This window comes from Triturus cristatus, chromosome 3_1 (assembly GCF_964204655.1).
Source record: "Triturus cristatus chromosome 3_1, aTriCri1.1, whole genome shotgun sequence".
NCBI lineage: Eukaryota > Metazoa > Chordata > Amphibia > Caudata > Salamandridae > Triturus > Triturus cristatus.
Window position 1 is genome coordinate 706783089 of NC_140583.1, and position 22747 is coordinate 706805835.

The 22747-nt window shown below is 41.5% G+C and overlaps 1 protein-coding gene across 1 annotated transcript in view; it reads left to right on the top strand.

Annotated features, from left to right (window-relative positions):
• Nucleotides 1-22747, top strand: part of LOC146860824 (sperm-specific sodium:proton exchanger-like) — a 4630975-nt gene that overhangs the window by 3264143 nt on the left and 1344085 nt on the right. The window contains exon 15 of the mRNA XM_085646174.1: nt 22527-22578. Within this exon, the coding sequence (XP_085502300.1) occupies nt 22527-22578 (52 nt within the window). The remainder of the gene's footprint in view (nt 1-22526; nt 22579-22747) is intronic.

Here is a 22747-nt window from a genome sequence, read left to right on the forward strand (position 1 = left end):
TCGGACTCCATTTTGTATTATTATGCTTCCACGTGTTCCCCACGAGAAGAGTCCAACCTCTGTGTTAGTTGTTCTTGCAATCTGCCTAGTAACAGTCTATAAATAGCTCCTTTGTCCATCTGGCGCATGGCCAGACTTGACCACATCTGTTATCAGTTAGCCTTGCTTGACCATGTTTTCGCGGGCTCAAGGAGTGTGTCAGCTCCGCCCACATATTGATCTTGTATCGAAAATGTCCATAAAAGGTAACATTCCTTGCCTCATGCTGTATCCACCCACTCATGAGCCCCTCTATTGTGTATAAAAGGGGACCATGTACGCAAGTTCTTTGTGCTACTCTATGCAATACTGAAGAGTGTTGTGTGGATTGTAGGACCACCCTTAAGGGTTAATAAATGCTGTCTTTGTACTTTGCAGTTTCCGTGCCAACTTCCTTATAGATTCCATTACAGGAGAGCGAACCCTTGTGTCCTGCGGGCCTGGCTGGGGCCTGTATTCATCACATCCAATCCAGTTGCTGCATTTTCATACCAGATAATGCTCCAACAGTGTATCAAGACATCTCCAAACTCCATAAAATATCTGAAGCCATACACGTGGATAAGGGAGATTGGTCACTGATGGGGTGGTTCTGGGAATTGATATCTGCCTGGGGTTGGAAAGTTCTGATGGTCATTGGAATGATCTTAGCCATTCTTTTCCTGTTCTGCCTGTGTATACAGTGTGCTCCCGCGATATGTGGTCTCTGTACTACCTTATGTGTAAGGAAACCTGTATCGAGGGACGAACTAAGTAATAGGATGATGCTACAGCAACATCTCCATGACTTCGTGAACATTGACCTAGACTCGGATTAAGATGAGTATAGTGATTGCCTATGTAAGGGCAAAAGGAGGGTCTGTCGTACTTTAATATTCGGGACCGCGTAGGGGACAGGGCCCTACCCCTGTCTACCTTGGTATTAGCGAACCGCAAATGGTAAATGCGGCATGTACGAGTGCTTTATATATCATTCTAGCTATGAATGCACTGTGTACACGTTATTCTGCTCCACTACGCGGGTTCCATTTTGGAAGCAGTGGCCATCTTGTCATTGCCCTCACATAGGCTATAATGGAGTAAATACGGGCCTCACAGTACATGGGCTTTCCCTCTGACTTCTCTGTGACCTGGGCAGCTGGCTCTGCTGCCCCAGGTCAAACCGGTCTCACGAGCTCCCCTTCCTCCGTCCACCTGTGATTAACATCAGGGCTTGACCCGTCATAAAGCCCTTTCATTCTACACAATCCCCCGGCTAATCTCTTCCACACCTGCTTGTTCCTGCTTTATGACTTGTTTCCCAAAACAGGAGATGCTCATGTTTATTGGGGGGTCTCTTTACATCAAACGTGGGATCTGAACCTTACTGTGTAAATCATTGTGGGCTGGCCGAACTGGAATGTGAGATGGTCATCATAACTCTGCCTTTTCTTTGTAATGTACACTTGTATATTGCCGTATCATAAAACCTAGGAATGTATGCTTGAGGCAAGGAAAAGCGTATTTAAGATGAAGTCCGTTCCTATGATTTTCAGCAGTCTCCTGAGAACATACACGCTGTTGTACTTCTAGGATACCTGTCATTGGTCTGCAGCCAATAAACGAATCTTTGACTTCACCCAGAAGACTCTGTGTTTCTGTAGGTCCGGAACAGGGTGAACCCAGAAGTCATAGGGTGTGTGCCCCTGCACCGCTGGGTCTAAAAATACCCAGTACTTCACTCCTGTTATGGCGGCGGTGGTTTCTCTTCATCAACATGGCTTCATTCAAGGGCGAGATACCACTGCCCATGTTAACACGGCAGTCTCTGCTTTTGTTATAGCAGCAAAGCCCTCAATCCCCCTCGGTATGATACTCCTTGATGCTGAAAAAGCTTTCATTTGGATGGGGTGGGACTTGTTATGGTCTATACTCTCAATGGTCGGGGTAAAGGGACTAAAAAAATAATGTGTTCTGGCTTTATATGACAAACCCCAAGAAAAATTAACATGTCTAGGCTCACAATCACCAACTTTCCCAATTTTTCGGGGTACGCTGCAGGGTTGTCCCCTTTCACCCCTGTTGTTCGCCCTCTATATTGAACCATTTATCTACGCTTTACAGTCTAACTCTCAAATTACGCCATTGATGTCCGGCGTAATTCCTCTTAAAATTATCGCCTATGCAGACGATATTGCTGTCTTTACAACAGAGCCAGCTAGAGCGATCAAGCTAATTGAGGATGAGGCAGCTAGGTTCGGTTCTGTCACTGGGTATAAACTTAACACCAAAAAACAAGAAATAATTCTCAATTTTAAACCTAGTGCCTCAATTTATGGGGTCTGCTCTGCGGCTACCTATCTTGGGATCAAACTCTCTTCACGTACAGATAAGATACTCTCTATGAACTATGAGTCTCTACTTAAAGATACAGTTACATCACTAAAGAGAAGGCACAAATTACCTATCTGTGTTATTGGACGGTCTAATATCATCAAAATGAAGATACTACCAAAATGTTTGTATTTATTTCGATCTATTCCCGTGTGGGTTCCCGATACCTTTTTAAAAAGATTAGAAGGGGCTTTAAGCAGCTTTATATGGGGCTACAAAAAAGCTCGGAGAGCTATTGATTTGTTAAAACTCCCATATAAACAGGGAGGAGTTGATTTCTCTGATTTTAAAATGTATTTCTGGTCGGCCTTTGCTGGTCGCTTTCGTAGTCTTTTAAATCCCCTGTGTACTACCTTTTTCCACCAATTTATGTTGGCAGAGGACAGCGGCATGTATTTATACAGAATCAATGACTCGAATTTCTACAAAATAGTCAAGTTTAGACTATAAGAGATACTACATTCATATGGCGTGCCATCTCTTCCAGATGTAATCTATCATTTTATCATGATAGACTCCCATAATGGGGTAATCCGATCTTCCCAGAGGTATTTCAAGATGCTCTCAGCACACGTTGGGCCACCTTTGGGATTATCTCTCTTGAGGATCTTTATGATCATAGTGGTCTTGCATCTTTTGAGAATTTGCAGCTACAGTTCGATCTTCCAGATTATATGTTTTTCAAATATCTCCAAATTAGGGACTAACTGGTGAAACATCTAAATCTGACAAAAAAATCTAATTCAGAGGTCTGGGATTGCTTGCATAAGGAGAAGACAAAGGTGCCGATTACGATCCTGGAAAAACCGGGTACGAACCGTCGGTCGGAGCGTTTTCTCCATCCGACTCGTACCCGGTCGTAAAACTTTACAAACATGGAATTACGATTCGCACGGAAACACCATTTCCGTACGAATCGTAAAAAACACCGAAAATATACATACGAATGTGATCCGGGAATGCTGCGACGTGACGTCGGGACGCTTTCAGCCAGCGTTTCACGACCCAGGAAGTACGATTCGAACCGACAGCAGTCCGGACGGCAATATTTTCACGGCACCCAAAAAGTGCCGGAAAAGCGAAGTACGGCGCGAAACGACCAGAGTAGGTGGCCCGGTACGCGCCGTACCCCCCCCCCAGCCCCCGTATGTACGCGCCGACCCCCCCCAGCCCCCGTATGTACGCGCCGACTCCCAGCCCCCGTATGTACGCGCGGACCCCCCCCAGCCCCCATATGTACGCGCCGACCCCCCCCAGCCCCCGTACATTCGAGTCGAACCCCCACCCGTGTATGTACACCCGTGTACGTTCGAGTCGTACCCCCACCCGTGTATGTACACCCGTGTACGTTCGAGTCGTACCCCCACCCGTGTATGTACACCCGTGTACGTTCGAGTCGTACCCCCACCTGTGTATGTACGGTGCGTACCCCCAGCGCTACACGCTGGGGGTACTCTGTGAATAGCTGTTACAGCAGAAGCTATTGATCAAGATTGAAGCGTCATTTGTGATTCAGTCCACTCTATTGACTTGCGATTACAACAATTTCGCACTGTATGTATGCTGTATTACACGCCAGAGAAAATAGCCAAATGGGCTCCGTCAGGTTCAGTCAGTGTTTGGACAAAATGCCCTAGATGCGATTTGTATGCAGCAAGCATAACGCATATGTTCGTAACATGTCCAAAACTGGGTATATTCTGGCAACAGGTGGGCCAAGTATGTTCTCAGAGGCTGCGGATAGATCCATCTCTCTCGATTAGGGAAATTATGATTGGCCCAGAGAATATGAGTTATAGAAGCTCTCGTTTATTTCTGATTCTACTTGTTGCTGCCAGGTTGGTAATCGCCCATCTATGGATTAGTCCTTGTCCTCCTTCAATAAGCGATTGGTGGATGGTGGATGGTGGTTAGGTTGGAGGGATGGAAGTTGAATTGGCAAATGCTAGGGGTGCTCACTCTATGATAAAACTAAATGCTATATGGGGGCTTTTATTCTAGTGATTAACCTCTGTGATCTTAATGAGGCTAAAAATTGATGTTTTCTTTTTTTTATATTTGTACTATCTAAGGTAGAGATATCCTAATTTTTAATACTGCTATTGCGAAGCTCTCTCTTCTTTATGGAGATTCCTTTTTTGTTTTTCCTTCTTTTTTGTGTGCTTTTTATCTGTAAATATCTGTGATACCCTCTTGTTGACAAATAAAAATAATGTAAATAAAAAAAAAAGATAAAGTGAAGTGCACAGTATATAAATAGGGACAGATACAAATCAAGTCAGTAAAATCCTCTTGTTCGTAACCACAAAGTCTGCATGCTGTGGTTCCGTTACGCTTCCAACTTGGTTGGTCCACTGTTGTTGGTAGCTGGCCACACCAAAGTGCCATCGAGCGTTTTTTTTAAAATGCCAGAAATGTAAGGCTTAGTTAGGGTGCAGTTTTTTTTTAGTTTAAAGACCCTTATTGAAGCAAATAGTAACATGGTATGATGTTATAACAATAATTATATAGAAAATATCAAGACAAAATAACGAACAGAAAAAATATTGTAGAGGAATAAACAACTGAAGATAACTACCAATGATAAACAAATAATCCAAATATTGAAAGCAATAATGAAAAGTTGTACTTTGAAACAAAGTGGCATTTTACATTTTTCAGCAAAAGGGGAAAAGCTAGAGAAGAAAAAAGGAAGAGAAAAAGGAAGAAAGAAGGGAAAAGAAAAAGGAAGATAATGTAATATCCTTATCTAATGACATAATTAAGACTATCTCAATACAGTTATATTGTTTGTTTTCCTGGAAACAGGGTAGGAACCAAACATTGACTTATAGGAACTAAATAGAAAAAAAAAAATACATGAATAAATAAGATACTCATATTGGTTGATAAACAAAGGAACAGTTCTTATGTGGATAAATAATTGGTGAGTGGAGACCAAAAAGCTTCTTTTCGGATAAGTTGTTGAGATGTGCTGACAGAAGCTCTATCCAGTCTGTGATGATAGCAAAGAAGGTCCCGCCAAGCAGAGAAAGAGACCTTAGTGGCATCCTTCCAATTAGAGGTAATTACCTGAAAGGCAATAGCAATTAACAGATCCACAAACATGCCTATCCTGCGAGAACCAAACCAATTAGAAGAGTTACTCCCCAAGAATATGGAGTAAATATCAAAAGGAAAAAGGAAATTTATTAGAGCAAATGGAAGAAATTGATTCACATACCTTAATCCCAAAACATGAGATATTGGGACAGAGGAAAAAGGAGTGCATTAATGAGCCAGGGTTATGTTGACATGACAAGCAATTCGGGGATAGGTCTAAACTATACATAGAAACAGATAATGTAGTTAAAATTAGTCTTTGATAAAAAAAATAAAGGGGCTGAGCGGTGCTAGCATTACAGGAGGTATGGTGTATACGTGCCCAAATAGAGTTCCATGTGTGAATAGAGAGGGTACGTTGCAAATCAGATTCCCACAAAAGTTCAACGATTACGAGAGGAAAAATTGAGATATTTATAAATATGAGAGGCCTGGGTTGAAGGGGAGGTGGATAAAGGTTCTAACATGGGATCCAAAGAAGAGGGGGAAGATCCAGAAAGGAGAGAGAACTGATTAGTTAAGAACAATCTCAAAGAATCTTACCTAAGTAGTGAGGAAACAGGTAGGTCGAACTTAGATTGAACCTCTCGGGGGGAGAGAAAAAGCGAAGCCTTTATTAAATGCTTGACCAGGAAGATCCCCTTATCGGCTCATTTTTCCCCTAAAATAGTACGATTTGGCAATTTAATAAATGTGTTGTACCACAGAGGTGAGTCTAGAAATTTTTGCGTTAACTTGGTGAAAGGTAGAAATAAAGTTTGGAATTGACGGGTAATTAAAAGAACGAGGAGGATGGGTAAAATTGGCTAACAAGGAAAAGGAAAAGGGTAAATCAGAGATTCCTCCAATCTGTGCCAGACCGAAGTGGAAATTCCTTCTGAGGAAGATAAATACGGTATCACTTGATGGATTAAATAGGAGGAATGATATTGTCAGAAATCGGGAAAGTGGACGCCTCCCCGATCTTTAGAAGCAGCCAAGAGGATGAAAGAAATACGGGCTTTCCGACCATTCCAGAGAAATTGACCCAAAACCCCATTAAAGGTTTTAAAACATTTGAATGTAAGTTTCACTGGTAGCATAGACAAATCAAAATTCATACCAGGAAGCAGCTTCATTTTATTTGCTTACAATCTGCCCCACCATGACAAGAAAAGGGGAGACCAGCTACCTGTCATGTTATTTACTTTTGAAAGCACCTCTTCTAAATTAAGCTGAATCGTTTTTGCAATAGAAGAGGAATAATTAATCCCCAGGCAAGTTATACTGTTGGTATTCCACTTAAAATCAGAACCCTCAAATATACTCCTTAAACAGTATTTATTTAGCAAAAGCACTTCAGATTTAGAAACATTTTATTTGTAACTGGATAAGGAGGCATAAGAAGAAAGAAGATCTGAGAAGGCGGGCAAAGAGGTAGAGGGATCCGAAATGTATAACATAATGTCATCCGCATAGGCAGTAAATTTGATTTCAATTGCCTTGTGTTTGAAACCTCGGAAGATGGGTGAGTGTCGCAGAGAATGAAGAAAGGGCTCAAGGGAAAGAATAAAAAGCTAGGGAGAAAGGGGACATCCCTGACGAGTACCTTGTTGTAAAGGAAAATAAGAAGATTGAGAGCCATTAGCAAAAACAGAAGTAGTAGGGGAGGAATATAACAAATTAATAAGGGAAACCATAGAGGGGCCAAAACCATGCCACTTAAGGGCGTGCATCATTAAAAGCCAGTGAACACGATCAAAAGCTTTCTCCGCATCAAGGGTTATGGCTGCAACAGTAGAGGAGCTCGTCGATGCTAGATGAATAATATTAAGAAAAGTTCTGGAATTATCAGCTATAGTCCTCCCCTTGACAAACCCTGTCTGCTCAGGACCGATCAGTTCTGGAAGTACCTGATTAATACAAAGGGCTATTACCTTGGCAAATATTTTACAATCTAAATTGATCAATGATATGGGGTGATAATTGGCACATAAGGAAGGATCTTTATCTTTTTGGGGGATTAAACAAATCATAGCCTCAAGAAAAGAGCCACGAGCCCCACTGTGTGAAACAAAATGTTGAAAAAGAGATAAAAGATGAGTCAAAAGGATATGAGAAAAACAAGAGTAAAATTCAGCAGTAAGGCCGCCCGGGCAAGGGACTTAATCTTTTGGTAACTTAGACAAGGCAGATTTGATCTCAGAAAGGGATATATCTTTATCCAAAATAGAGCAATCAGGAAGAGGGGAAGAGCCGTGAGGTAATGAATCAAAACAGGAATCCAATGCATTGTCCGAAGGAGAGGATTCAGGGGTATATAAGGTCTTATAAAAATCCGTAAAACATTTCAATATCTCCTTATCCTTAAAGTGATGAACAACACTGTTGTCAATTATTTTGACTATTCTGGATCTTTGGGACTTGATCTTCAAGTAATTCGCCAGCAGCTTACCCGCTCTATTGCGGCCACTATAGAATTTGGCACTAATTTTTAATAATGTCCCATAAGCTTCATTCGTGGATTTCCTATTAAAATCTAGTTTTGCTTGAGCCAAATTCTTGATAGTTTCAGCAGTGTTAGAAGATATCATAGAGGCCGATTCCTTACGATAGTGTTTCTTTTTACTAGCCACATAATCAATAATGAAACCTCTAGCTGTTGTCTTGAAGGCATCCCTTATGGTGTGAAAGGGCATATCTGGACTGGCATTAAGGATAAAGAATTCTGGAACGAAATCATTAGAGGGACCAATAAAAGAGGGATCTTTAAGACGGTAGTTGTTAAAGCGGCAGCGATGGGATTTGGAGGATAGGGAAGGAAGATCTAAATTGAAGGACGGGGTGTGATCGTAAATCAAAATGGAACCAATCTCAGCATGTAATAGATTAGGAAGAAGGTGTGGATTCAAAAAAATATATAGTTAATTCTAGATGTAGAATTATGATCGGGGAATAAAAAGTGAATTCTAAACATTCAGGGTTGAATATTCTCCAAGCATCGACCAGGCCTCTCGAGAGTATAGTATTAGCGAAGGTCTTTTGCATTTTATTGGGAATGTACCTAGAAGAGGATTTCCTATCAGTAAACAGGTCCATGACCTGATTGCAATCACCACCCACTATGAGATTAGAGTCAGAGCATGAATGAAGAGGGTGTGACATGGATTGCCAGAATTGGGAGTCAATGTCTGTGGGACCGTAAATGTTGAGAAGAGGAATACGGGATCCGTTAATGAGAGTATGAAGAAGAAGCCAACGTCCATCTGCGGCTTTCTCCTCTCTTTCTATAGTAAGGGAAAGGGACTTATGAAATAATATCACCACTCCATTTTTCCTCTCTTTAGATGGGGAACTACAATCATTACCTACCCATTGTTATTAAGGGAATTGACATCCTTGTCATTAGGGTGCGTTTCCTGTAACATTGCAATTTTACATTGTAATTTGGAAAGGTGTGTAAGTACCCATTACTTCTTGACAGGATTACATAAACCTTTTACATTCCTCAAAATAATTCAAATTTTATCAGTCATCGCAAGGGGGGGAAGACATAAATCAATAACATAAGCATTACAAAATTCAAAAAAGTTAAGCAGTCAATATGAGAGCAATCATAATCAACATGATAATAGCATTGAAATAAAAACTGATAAGAATAGAAGAGGATATGAATAAAATAATGTGTAAGGGTCACAAAAAGGGGGGAAGGAATAGGAGATAAAGAAAGTACAAACAGAAAGAGAAGTGCGAGGCCAGAGGGCCAAAAAAAGAAAATACAAAAAAAGAAATACAAAAAGAGGAGAAGGAAAGGAAAGAGAGGGTAGAAGAAGAAGTAGGTGATAGACAAAGAAAGGTTGACGAGAAGCCAGGGGACTTCAGTCAAGAAAAGCAGGATAAATATCCAGATTGAAAAAAATAGCATGGAGAAGCGGGAAGCCGCAAAAGGGAAACAGACGGCAAAGCCGGCAAGGACATCCGGGAAACAAACAGGACCAATAATTAGAAAAATAGATATGAAAGTAAGGAGCCTAATATGAAATAACACAACAGGGGAGACCAACTACATATTAAACATAAATCAATAAACATAAAAAGGGCAAGCAGCAGCAACAATGGTATGTTTTGAAATATTCAACTCTTACCAGACGTGAGGGTTAACTGTGAACATTAGGATTAAGGTGAAAAGGCAGGGGGGAGGGAAACATCTGGAGAATGGGTCTGTACAGAAGGAGAGAACATTTGTGGAGAAAGACAAAAGAAACAGTAATATGAAGTGGCCTCCAAAGAAGGTGAAAAAGCCACAATGACCTAGAAAGAAAAACAATAACAAACCATAACCAACAACCGTAAAAGAAGTCAAAACTCTTCAGAACATTAGAGTGAAAAAGATGAACTCAGAGAACGTAAGACAGGGCAAAAACAGCAATGTTGCTCAGGACCCTCCAAAATCCATCTCGTCCCCCTTACGGCGAGAAATAAATTGTCTTAGATCTTCAGGACGATCAACAGAGTAGGACCTCTCTTTATATGTAACTTTAAAGAAGCAGAGATGTACTAAGCCGTATCTGGCATTCATGGATCGAACAGCCGGGCGAAGAGAAAGAAATTCCTTGCGACAGGCTGCAGTAGCTTGGGCCACATCTTGAAAGAAGAAAACTTTTTGACCGGACCATAACATCTGCTTTCTTAGCTTAGCGGCTGAAAGGACCATTAACAACTCGGTGTACTCCAGAAATAAAACGATTATCCCTCTGGGGCGATTAACTGACGAAGAAGAAGAAGAACATCCGGTTTTGGGACCAATGCGGTGAACACGTTGCAAATTAAGAGTGATGCCATCCTGGAGACCAACAATTTTGAGTATGCGTATTTTTAAGAAGGCGAGCATGTCAGATCCTTCCTCTCCCTCAGGAATACCATAAATTCGAAGGTTGTTGCGTCTATTGCAATTTTCTAAATCCTCCGTTTGCATTTTGAGGAGAGCAATCTCTTTAGACACAGCAGCAACTTGAGGGATTACATCTTGAGTATCGCTAATCTCCTGTTCCACCGCCGACACTCTTGAGTCTAAGTTAGACCGTTTCTCATCCCACTTCTAAAGGGTTGCATTAGTTTCAATCACAAAAGGTTTAAGCATCTTTATCTCTTCCATGAGGTCTTCCATTGTTATGAGTAGTGGAGACTTGGTAGGTGAGTTAGGTTCCTTCTTATAACGTTTAGAGGGGGCAGCAGAATTGGAGTCCTTACAAAGAGAAGCCATGTTTGCTGAAGTAGTTTTCTGCCCAAGTGAGGAGGAGGGCTCCATGTAGGTGAACGTATTAGTGTAATGAAGTATTAAGAAGATAGGCAGCGTATATGCGTAGGATATGACACAAGTTAATATCTTTTAAAAATCAACAGTGAAAAATCTCCTACGATCCTATCTCACCACACCTGAATTGGGACGTTTGATTCTTCTGGCACCCAGATGAAGAGCAAATTCAATATCATCAACCAGATTTAGTCGCAACCACCTTACAACAAAAAGGTATCAACCAACGCTCCAACACATAGCCCCCAAATGAGCGAAAGAAAAATAGTTTGAAGGAGCCTTGAAATCTAATGTAGTAACCTCAGGAGAGATTTGAAATGAGCATGTTTCCCAACAAAGCACAATGTTTCAGGAGTCACTCAATACATAAACCCAACTGGTTTCCTGCTGCTGGTCCATACCAAACGTATAATCCAAATTCATGCAGGCCAGCAGGACACAGAGCTCCAAAAGGTGAGCGGCAGCAGCGTCTTAAAAAACATGCCGCAAGCAGCCAGTGAGGAAAAGTAGCGTCCCGCCGAAGGCAAAATGGCGGGCGCCATTAGGGTTGCGTGAATGGAGTGCGGTGTGAGAGAAAACAGGTCAAAAAACGGGCTCAGCCCCCGCTCTGTAAATGAACTCAGTTCATGCCTCGTCAAGTTTAGAAAAACAGCTCTGGTGGTCGAAGAAGGTCCCATTCGCAGCGCGGAGCCTCAGCCGAACGCGACCATCTTGAGGCTCAAGCCCCCCCCCCTTCCCTCCCAGGGTGCCAGTTTTAAGGTCTCATAATTTTTAATTACCATCCATGCATGTGCTCGTTGGCTAAAGCTTTTTTTATTTGTAGCAGGGAGTGAAATTTTGCCGCTATATTAATGATTTATCTAAGGGTTGTAAAGGAAAGGTTTTTGTTCCATAATTTCCCCGTATTGGTGGTGAGTAGGGCTTTAAATGGATATTGATTATATGAGGATGTTTTATCGTTTTCCACTTCTGGCCATAATGCTTTGTTAATTGATGAATGTTCTGAGCTTAATTTTATTTTGTGCCAGCATTTTATGGTATGGTACAAACTCCCTCCTGATTAATTAATTAACCCAAATTCCAAACGCACCTGTGCTGTTTGTAGGTGGCACCTTGCAACCTATACAGAAGTGTTTAGTATTTCCATATAAGGCGACATTGGCATAGGATATCGTTGGCAGGAATCTTGCTGGTATCGCAGATAACAATGGTTTAAAGGAAGGGCATCTGACAGTGTTTTGCCAGGTTATTGTTTATCTTTCTATTCATTCTTTTGGAAATTCCCTAGGATTGGGGCTAACCATGATTATGCAGACTCTGAGAAATCCCCAAATGTTTCAACACATAATTAAAAACCTAGGCCACAAATTGAGTCGTAGCCAGAATCTACAGATTCCAGTAATCGAAAACGTAAACTAACATCATACAAAAGTTTCTTTGCCTTTGTTAGTGAATCTGCTTTCCTAGATGGGAAGGTTTAAGGCCAAACTGACATTTTGTCAACAATTATCAGCAGATTATTTTAACTTTGTAAAGGTGATACATATGTAGACCCTACAATATCAAGTTTCAAGTTTATTTGGTTTAGTTCTCAGCTGAGAACCACAATTATTCAATACATGATATAAAACTTTAAACACTTTAGTTAAAGGAAAGGTTTTCATTCTAATACAAAGTTAAAATAGGTTTTAAAAATGCATATAAATTGTAGCAGACAAACTCATTTGGCGGAGCCTTACATAGTGTGATCAATTCCTTTACAGAGTTAATTCTACATTTTATATAAATTGGTTGTAAAAACCTTTTTCTTGCCTTTACCACTGTCTCATTTGGGCAAGTGAACAAAAAATGTTCCAAGTCCTGCTCTCCACCATTGCACAGATTACAAAGAATACTTGATTTTTCTTTTGGTAGCCACTTATATGTAAAAGATTTTAAAGGGAGTATCCCAAATCGAAGCAGTACAATCGATCTCCTAACCCCATGCTTCAAATTCAAATTAATATACTGTTTTCTTAAAAACCATAGTTTCTGCAAATTTTTTATATAACGACAATTTAGTGCAGTGTTGAGAGTCAAGATCAAAGCTGAGTCTTGGAGCAAAGTGTTTTAAGAAGAGCTTCAGATGAGCAGGAGTCCATGACTGTAACAAATTAATATTAACATTAGATAACTTAAAAGCAATTAAAACATTCCTTGAAAATACATGTTTCAAAGATTCTTTTCCAAACGTCTCTATTTTAAGTAAAGATCAAAGCGTTCCTTCTTCAGCATGGATGAGGTTATATGCCCATCTGATGATATTAGTAATTCCTCTGGCATAGGAGCTGATTAATGAGAACTCGAGGCGGAGAGCTTGTACCGGTACAGCTTGAGACAGCTTTGTTAGTTTCCGTAAGATCTTCCCTTCTTTTACGTCTAGATAATTCCATTGGCTTATTGGGATGTATTCAAGAGCATATGACAGCACTGGTGGAATCTTTGCGCTGTATACCTGAAGCAGTGAAGAAAAGTGTCTTTGTCCAGTTGAAACATATAAGCGTGAAAGTGCCCTCACATGAACGTCGGATTTACGAGTCAGGTTCTGAGTATGGAGCACATTTTGTAGAGACTTTGTGAAGATTCGATCTAAATAGGTATACTCATTTGTCACTTCGAACGTTTTTCCCCCGAGAGTCCAGTTGAATTTGGCACTCTGTTTCCTTCCTGAAAACGGAACTATTTTTGTTTTTGCGGTGTTCGGTATTAAATAGTTTTCCTTCGTATAAATGTGGAGTGCTTGCAGGCTTCTTTGCAGGCCAAATGGTGTTAGGTCTAATATGATTACATCATCTGCATACATCAAGGTGTGAATTTTGTGGAGGGAAATTTTAGGTGGAAAGTTGCAAATCTGTTTGAAACATTCAGGCAGATCGCTGAGGTAGAGGGAAAACAATAGGGGAGCAAGAAGGCATCCTTGCCTAAGGCCGTTTGGGGTCGGGATAGGGCTTGTGAGACCCTTTTCCCTCCCCATTTGAATACGACAACAGGTTCCGGAATGTAATGATGTTATTATATGGAGTAATTTATCCGGGATCCCCATTTTGCTGAGTTTTCTCCAGAGTGTTCCTCTATCCACTCTATCAAATGCGGTGGTAAAGTCAATGAAAGCAGTATACACAACCTGGGATTTTATAGCCACATATTTGTCTAAGATGGTTTGCAACACTCCAATATTGTCAGTAACCGAGTGCTTTGGTCTGAATCTGGCTTGATATAGTGGGATTAGTCCTGATGAAAAAGCCCAGTCCTTAAGGTGGTCTAATACTGCTGCTGTGAAAATCTTTCCTGTTGCATCTAGAAGGGCTATCTGCCTATAGTTGCCAGGATGCAGCCTTGAACCCTTTTTGTGTATAGGTATTACAATGCTCCCCTTCCAAGATTTGGGAATTTCCCTGGTGACAAAGATGTGGTTAAAAAGGGGAGATAACATCTTACTCCATGCTTTAGGATTGCATTGGAGGATCTTGATCGGGATTTGGTCAGGACCAGTTGCTCCCATTGATCTCGCCTTTTTTTCTATATAGCTCAATTGAAAAGGGACTTGGTGCTCCAATATTTAAAGATTTTACTTCTGGATTTCTCGCCAGATTATTAGAAATTTCTGACTTAGTATTTAGTTTGTATAGATTGGCAAGGTATGATTCCCATTCTGCCGGAGTCACCGGGATGGCTTGTAATGTTTTTTTCATGCCTGTTTCTTTAGCAATTATATTCCAATAGCCGCGTTGCTTATTTTGTTTTGCTGCTATCTGAATGGCTACCCAGTTTTTATCCTGGGTTATTCCCTTGTTTTTTACCTTATCTCTCCTGCGTTGATTTTTCAATTTCTTAATTTCTAGCTGTTTTGATACAAAGTATCTTATCAATTTATTTAATTGTCTTGTATTTGTAAGGAATTTTGGTTTTTCGTATTGATTCTTTGTTGGACCCCATTGCTTTATCTTTTCCTGTAGTTTTTGTAATAACTTTTTGATGACCATTTCGAAGTTTATTATCGGATTTGTGGAGTGATTTATATGTAATAGTTGTGTTGTATCGATTATAGTAATGATTTTATTTAGTGTTACTGAACTCCATTGAATCAGTCTTTGGGCCTTATTTACTAAAACTGTGCTATGAATGTACATAATATGTCTGGAAAAAGAAAGTTGTGTCTTCCACTCTGTCTCTGCTTGCAGGATAGCATGGTCACTGCCATGTCCAAAATTAATTTTGAGGTGTGAGAATGTTCCGAATAGATCCCAGCTACAAATCATGTAGTCCAGGAGTGACGAGCTACAATTCCCTTGTCTTGTCTTTGATGCGGGAATGTCTCCTTCTACATTACCATTTAGTATTATTCCACCTAACAATGGGAGTGAGGCTAATAGAATTTTACCTCTTTTATCAGCTTTGTTTTCTTTTGGAAATAGTGGAATGGAGATTGCCAAGGCCTCTTCTTTGTGCCAGTTTGCCCATTTTTGAAGTAGCTCATTCGATATTTTCCCATTGAAGTCGCCCATGATGTAGAATGATGGATAACCTTGTTCTTCTACTGTCTTTTCGATATCCTCGAGGATTTCTATAGTAAGAATGTGCATTTTTGCTCCAGGTGGGATATAAACACGACAAATTAGTAGATCTTTTAGAGTTTCTAGTGGGTCTATCCCGAACTTAATCTTGATACATTGAAAATTCTTTGATTTAGTTGGGATTATTTCTTGGGCCCACTTGTAATCTGCATTGAGTAAAATCGCTATCCCACCTTTCACATGTCCCCGATCAACCTGCTCTGCGGGGAAATCATATATGTAGTATTTTTCTTGATCAAAATGTGAGGTAGACCAGGTTTCCTGTCTCTGGACAGTTTTTTGTTATTTCAGCCATCTTATCTTGAGTTTTCCTGACAATATTCCAAGAAGACATAGTCAAGCCTGTGTTAAACAGAAGATTTATTATCCTTGAGTTGGTTGTTACTGTTCAGGTTCTCCGAGATCCACGCCCATGAGTAATCCCTCGTTGTTATATTCCTCTTAGGAGTATTTTTACACCAAATTCCTCTTTCAGCATTCTTTATGGAGACAAATATATTTTCTGCATAGGAGTCTGGGGGAATGTTCGTGGCGTTGAGGCTTTGTTTCAGTTGCTGCATTTTAAAAGATTCTTCTGTTATTTCTATCTTTTGGACTTTGCGATTTATTACTGGAGTCACATCATAGCCGTATTTGTGAAGAGTCACACTCTCCTTTAATACAATTACTGGTATTACTGGGGACCAGATTTCTACAATCGCTGTTGTTGTTTTAGTTTTTTCCGGGAACGTAACTAGTTTTATTTCATTCCTTGCTAGGGAGTGTAACGGCTGTATCTTTTGAAGCAGACTGGTAATTCGGTTACGGTTGAGTGGAGCATCACCTGAAGGGAATAGATCTGTGATTTCCATTAGAGTGCAGAAGATAACTTAGTCTGATTCCGATCGTGCTGGTTATGCTGAGTGGGTACTACCTGGTGGGTCGTGACCAGCCGTGCACTTAATCTTACTGTTCCCTCACTATTTTTTTTGGGGTCGTAGCAGTAGACAGTAGTGCACTCCTTATTAAGCCAACAAAATCCCACGTTAGAGAAATACCCTTGGCCAATACCAGCCAACACAGCCAGGGAGGTTTAGTTCCAAAGCGCAAATGCACCGGTGCGCCGCTCATTCAACACCGGACCTAGCGCCAAGTTTCCACTCCCTAACTCACAGCTTCTTATGCGGTTTTCCAGTTTTTGCAGACACTAGTCATTAATTATTGGTCATTAATTAGTTGATTACTGGACTGCTATTACTGATGGTTATTCTTGCTGCCCAAGTGTCCTGGTAATTAAAGCCTGTCTCCAGCTTAGACTTAAACCACAACCAGGGCCTTGATAGGCACTATAGTAAATACAGATGGCACTTAGATGTGATTAGAGGCAGATGCCAGTGGAAAGCTTCATCCACTGCAACCCCCTTGTTCACATGGACCCTTGTCTCTTGTACTCACGGCCTCTCCTCACAGCCCACATGGTGTCTTCACGACGTCCTCGCTCTGCTGCTGCTCCTCTGTTACTGCCAAAATTGCGGCTCCTGTCACGTAAGAATGCAACTCGCGGCTTTCTGCCACACACGGCAATGTTTTTGCAGCCCCTGCTGCGATGAGTCCACACGGCCACTGCCGCACCAGGCAAGTTATCCACAGTTCACGGGAGGCAGCTCGCGTCTCCCGCCGCACGGCAAAGCAATTAACGGCTCCCGCCGCACTGGAGGGCTACTCGCGGCTCCCGCCGCACCGGAGAGCAGTTTGCGGCTCCCGCCACCCTGGAAGGCAACTCGCGGCTCTCCGCTGCTGCGCTCAGCAATGCCCTACGGCTCCTGCCGCGTTGGAAGGCCCTCACTGTACTCGTGGCTCCTGCGACTCCCGCAGCTCACGGGAGAAAGCACAGGCGAAAGCACTCTGCTGCACGCGATCAGTAATGTTTCTTCTGACAGACAGACCCTACAATAGCCATTCTGACCACTGCCTGGCACCATTCTCTTGCTGTTGCAAAACTCTTCCTGGATTATTTCTCCTTCATGTGATACAATTATGAGTCACCTTATTCACTATATGGTGTACCAAGGTTTCCATATCTCATTTGCAGTTTCTCCTTTGCACAATCATGACATTGAATGGTATGCATGTGCCACACCTTTATGTTCATTACAGTATAGAATGAATGGTTTCTAGTAATCGGGTTAGCCTAATTAGGCCAATGCTTGCTTTAGGGTGGTAAAGGTCTCTTCTCTCTGAAAGGGCCCACCGGACTGGGTCTGGTCACTATCAGCAATGTGTGCAAAGAGTGGTTTGGCTATTAGTGTGAAATTAGGGATCCACAACCAACAGGATCCATCAATGCACAGAAACTGGAATACGTTCCCCTTGGTGATAGACTTCAGGATAGCAAGCACTTCTGGTACGCGACCAGAGATCATAGCTGTGGCGGTATCTGAAATGACACATCCTAAACACGTGACTTCTGGGAGGCAAAACCGAAGTTACAACAAAGATGCCTTGTACCCTCATTGGTCAGTTCAGTGAGTAGAACCAGGAAGTCTAAACGGGAAACGTTGGCAGAGAGACTGAACAACAGGTGATCATTTACAGTCTGTTTCTGGACAGAAACCCCCAGAAGGTTAGTATCTTGCAAGTCTTCCTTCAAAATCTGGGACAGTAGGACTTTTGCAATAACCCATTCATAATTGCACACAACAAAGCTGGCAGGAAAGGTCGTTGAAGGCAAATAATAACTGAGAACCTGGGAGGACAGGAGAAGAGGAACATGCACAGCACAGACCCATAAAAGTAAAGTATGCAGCACTTGCAGTAATAATAGTGAGCACAGTAGAAGGATTGGGAACCACCAGAGTACGGGTAATAACAAACTTGTTCACTGCCCTAATATCTTGCATGAAGCGATGCTGTGGGGTACCATCTGGCAAAGGTTCAGGTTATTTACTGGGAGTATTGGGGTATTCCAGGATGAAGTGCAAGGGACCAAAATACCTTCTTGCAGGAGACACTCAATAATGGGGCATATACCTTTTATGGCTTCTGTGAGGAGTGGAAATTGCAGCTCACAAGGAAAAAGGTGATCTGTGAGGTAGGTAATTTGGACAAGGCAGGCTGACCTGACTAATCCATATTAATTTCGAAGGGTAGACCATACACAAACAAGTACACTGTCTAAATAGGGTGGTGTGTCTAGTACTAGCATTTGTCTCTGTTGCTAATATGGAACAGAGGCTGTGAACCTAGTCATTTGGGAGAAAGAGGTACAGCCCTCTAGTTCACCATAAATTGCTGCTCTCATTTGGCACAGAAGATCATGGCCTGATAAGATATTGGATGCTTGCATGCACATTATTAAGTACTGAAGTGCTTCACTTCTTAATGTGAGCACACAAAGAAGAAGAGCAACTCAGTTGAGGATTTGTTTGTAATTGAAAATCCTATAAAAAATGGCTCATTCAAGGACGTGCAAGCTCACAACTAAGTGCTACCACTTATCACACCACAGAAATACTCCATGACTGGATATTTCAGGCCAGCATCCACAATGAAGCCTCAAATCCTCTGGCGCTCCCCCTGACGCTTATCCAGGGTAAACAACATAGCAAACACATACTATTCAAGGGGTGGGGAGCCTCGATGGAGGCATATGTTCAGGTTAACACACAATCAAGTGCTGCGAGCAAGAGAAAATGGGTAGGCAACATGGAATCGTGATTTATGATGGCTAATGTGGTGCACCGATTTAATGACTCAACTCTGAGAGTAAGGGCGCATGTGCTTTTGTCCCTGTTACACCAATATTATGTTGGAAATTGTTTAAATATATCCTCATTAGGATTTTGCAACTACTGTTACAACGCTGAGCGAGACTCTGGTATTCATTGTTGAGACAAAGTATGTTGTATATCTGCTCAGAAGCATTATTGTGTAAAAATGTAATTGTGATGTAGATGCATGACCTGATATGTGATACAAATATGAAAATCAATAAAACAAATTTAAACAAAATATGAAGCCCCAAAATCCTATTTGATAGGGTTTTAAATTATGAACAGAGGCTGTGGTCGTATGCTGGACCGACCAACCTGTCTTTCCCTCTTTATATGTTAGACCTCTGGCCCTTGGAGTCACTTCTGGAGTCCTGTGTGGGAGCATGTCCAGTCTTCACAGGTCTTCAGACAGCAGGGCAAACCACTTTTGAATCTTGAGCATCCCCTCCCTGGTGATAAGACTAAACCACTTTTTGGGGCAGCTTCACTCCTACTCCACCTTATGCCTAACTGGCTATGGGGAAAAACAAAGGAGGCAGCCACAGGTGCTAGCTGTGATAGGTTAGCACCTTTTGAAGTTAATTAAGTTCCTGGGTTCAGTTTGGCTGGTGAGCCGTAGACCACCTCCCCACACCCAAAGCCTTTATCTCACTTCAGGGAGTAATTTCACATCCCATCAGGGGAGTTATTCAGCTCCTGAGTGATAGCTGGAAGCTCATGCAAATGGACATCTAGAGACTTTAGGAAGGAAGCTGGTAACGTTTCTAAAAGCACCTGTCCTAAAACATTTATTAAGAATCCAACTTTGCCAATGATTCGGGTTTGTAATAAATATTTCAGAGTCCAGAAATTAACAGTTTCCCAGGTGTAGATAGCAATATTACATTTAAAATTGTATTTTCCTAAGTAACAACTAAGGGCCCGATTCACAGAGGGCCTCCACATTCGTGGCAGAGACCAGCCGTCGTGGAAGAGTCTCCGTTCTCGTGGCAGAATCTCTGCAATGCATTGCGGTGATTTCGCCATGAGTACGGAAACTCCCCCACGACTGCAAGGCCTCCGCCATGAGTGCAGGGGCCCTTTGTAAATTAGGCCCAAACCCTTCCTACAGCGAAAATGTCTTTGAGGGTTTTTTCACTATAACAACGTGTTTAACAGTAAACCTTCACATTCCCTACTTTTAAAAAGCATGCACCTGCCTTATGGTCATGCAAGGCCTACTTAGGGGTGACTTATTAATATTTAAAAGCAGGGTTTACGCTTGTCAAAATTGGGTATTTTGACAGGTCGAATTTGCAGTTTAACCCCACACAGCCAGATTGCTGGTGTTTGTTAGGCATGAAGTCATAGTTACCAATGAGTGCTGCAGTCGACATATGACTTTCAACTTACAGGCCCTTGGTACACTATGGTATCATATACTAGGAACTTAAGGGTAAGTTAAAGTGGCCAGTCAAGGTATGCCAATTTCATCATGTTGATAGGGAGGACACGGACACTTTACCCCTGGTTAGTAGGGGTAAAGTGCACAGAGTTCTACAGCTGGCAAAAACAGTCAAGGTAAAGTCTAGAGTGGTACCACTAAAAGATTGGTCATTTCCAACAGGCAGTAACATTGAATGTCGGAGTTTGCAATATGAGGACTTTCAGAGCGTTCGCACTGGAGCTGGGGTATAATCTGGCCTAGGGTGAGCAGGACCATGCCAGTGTCTTCTCCCAGGGCAATACCTACACTTATGCTCAGGGCAGGGATGTCATTTTCCAGGCACCCCTGGTTTTTCTTGACAGTACGGAACTGTCGATGCTCCAGCCCAGGTCCCAGCACTGTAACATGCACTTTCTTAACTGGAGAGTAAGGACTTTGCCTTTCTTCTCCTCCTTTAGCTTGTCTTTCAGTTTTCACTGCCATCAGTGGGGTGCTATGGCTGTAGGCTGCAGGAGTTCTGAACCGTGCCACCTCACACTTTTTCTTTAATATATATAGTGTAGGGAAATTAGCTTCTAACAGAGATCCCGACAATTAAGGCCGCAGAGTCCTCTGACTTTCGATTCACCTCTGCATGTGCTCTAAGGTTGTCCCCCATTCTAGAGGCTAATTAGTTCTGTATTCATGACTCTTTCTTTTTGTCCAATTTATTTGTGTCTTTCCCCCTCGTCTGTTGCATCGAACATTGCATTCCTTAAACTGACCAGACAGGCACTGTCCTTCCCCTGTGTGTCCCAGTTAGGGCCCTGAAGGGGCCGCATTGGGGTGTTACAATCCTCAATATATGTTGTAATTGTTTGATCAGTGGCAGCCTTTTTTCTGCAGGGGTAATTGTCTGGGCAGAAGTAAAATGTGAAAGGTACTTGAACAGATCAGTAGCGGAGGACGGCTGACTAAAGGTCTTATTATGTGTATATATATGGCTAAACAGTGTTTACAACGCTGTTTCCACAACGCATGGCTTAGTTGTTACCATGTGTGCCATTACATCACAAGTCGTATCAACTACCTGCTGTAGGGGGCGTGCAACACCAGGGAATGTGTTGGATTTATATATCCAACACCTTCCCTGCTGTTGCACAAACTGGAGTAGGAATAGTAATTAATACTATTCTTAAGTCCAGCGCTGCCCCTACAGCAAGTCGTTGATACGACTTGCGAGGTAATGGCACGCGTGGTAATAACGTGATCATTGTAACAACCGTGTAAAGGCATGCGTTGTGAATGCATGCATTGAGATGTCACATATTCATATATATATGTAATGCATTTTTTCATTAAAAGAGTTTAGCAGACAGCTAAATGCTGTCGAGTCAGACCAATAAAAGTGTTCTGACATCCCGCATATGGGTTGACCCATGTAAAAGTTTATGGCATCAATGAAGATTCACAGTATGGATTACTATGATTCAAAGTAAGTAATTTTTCCTTTCCTGTCCTTTCATGAATAAACAATATCCCAATGAGTAAAAGGGAGTCAATGAATTTGGCAAACTAAGCTATTTGGATATGTCTAATTGAAAGTACACAATAGTAGTAATGCAACACTGATAAACAGGAATTTAAGGGTCAATGTTCTTTCAAATAGAATCTGTTTTCTGTACACATGACTGGCGTGGTTCTTAGGATGTCTCTTCCTTTCAGCCACATAATAGAAAGATAACTGATGAAAAACAAACTTGTTAAAAAACATTTACTACCAAAAATAGCCGCCCAATTTGCCAGTTTTGTTTAAATGTCAAATAAGATATACATTCCTTTGACGGTAGCCCTTGACAAAAATATGTTAGTTATTTTAAACAGTTATGTTATCAAAAGTTTAAGACTTTTTATGTTAATAGTGATGTTCTTCACAAATTGTGTCATAGAGATTGAAGAATGTCGTGGAAAAAGACCGACAGGATGGAATGCAGGAGTTAGGTACAGTATGCAACGCGAGATTTTATAGATATACTTGTACTCAGAGAAACAAATCTCTGTGCATATAGGTGAAGGACTTTAGTTGTTTAAAAAACTGAATAAAAAGAAGCAGTGTGTTTTTTGGGACCAAATAATGTTATATTGTTATATTTATGTATTTATATTTTTG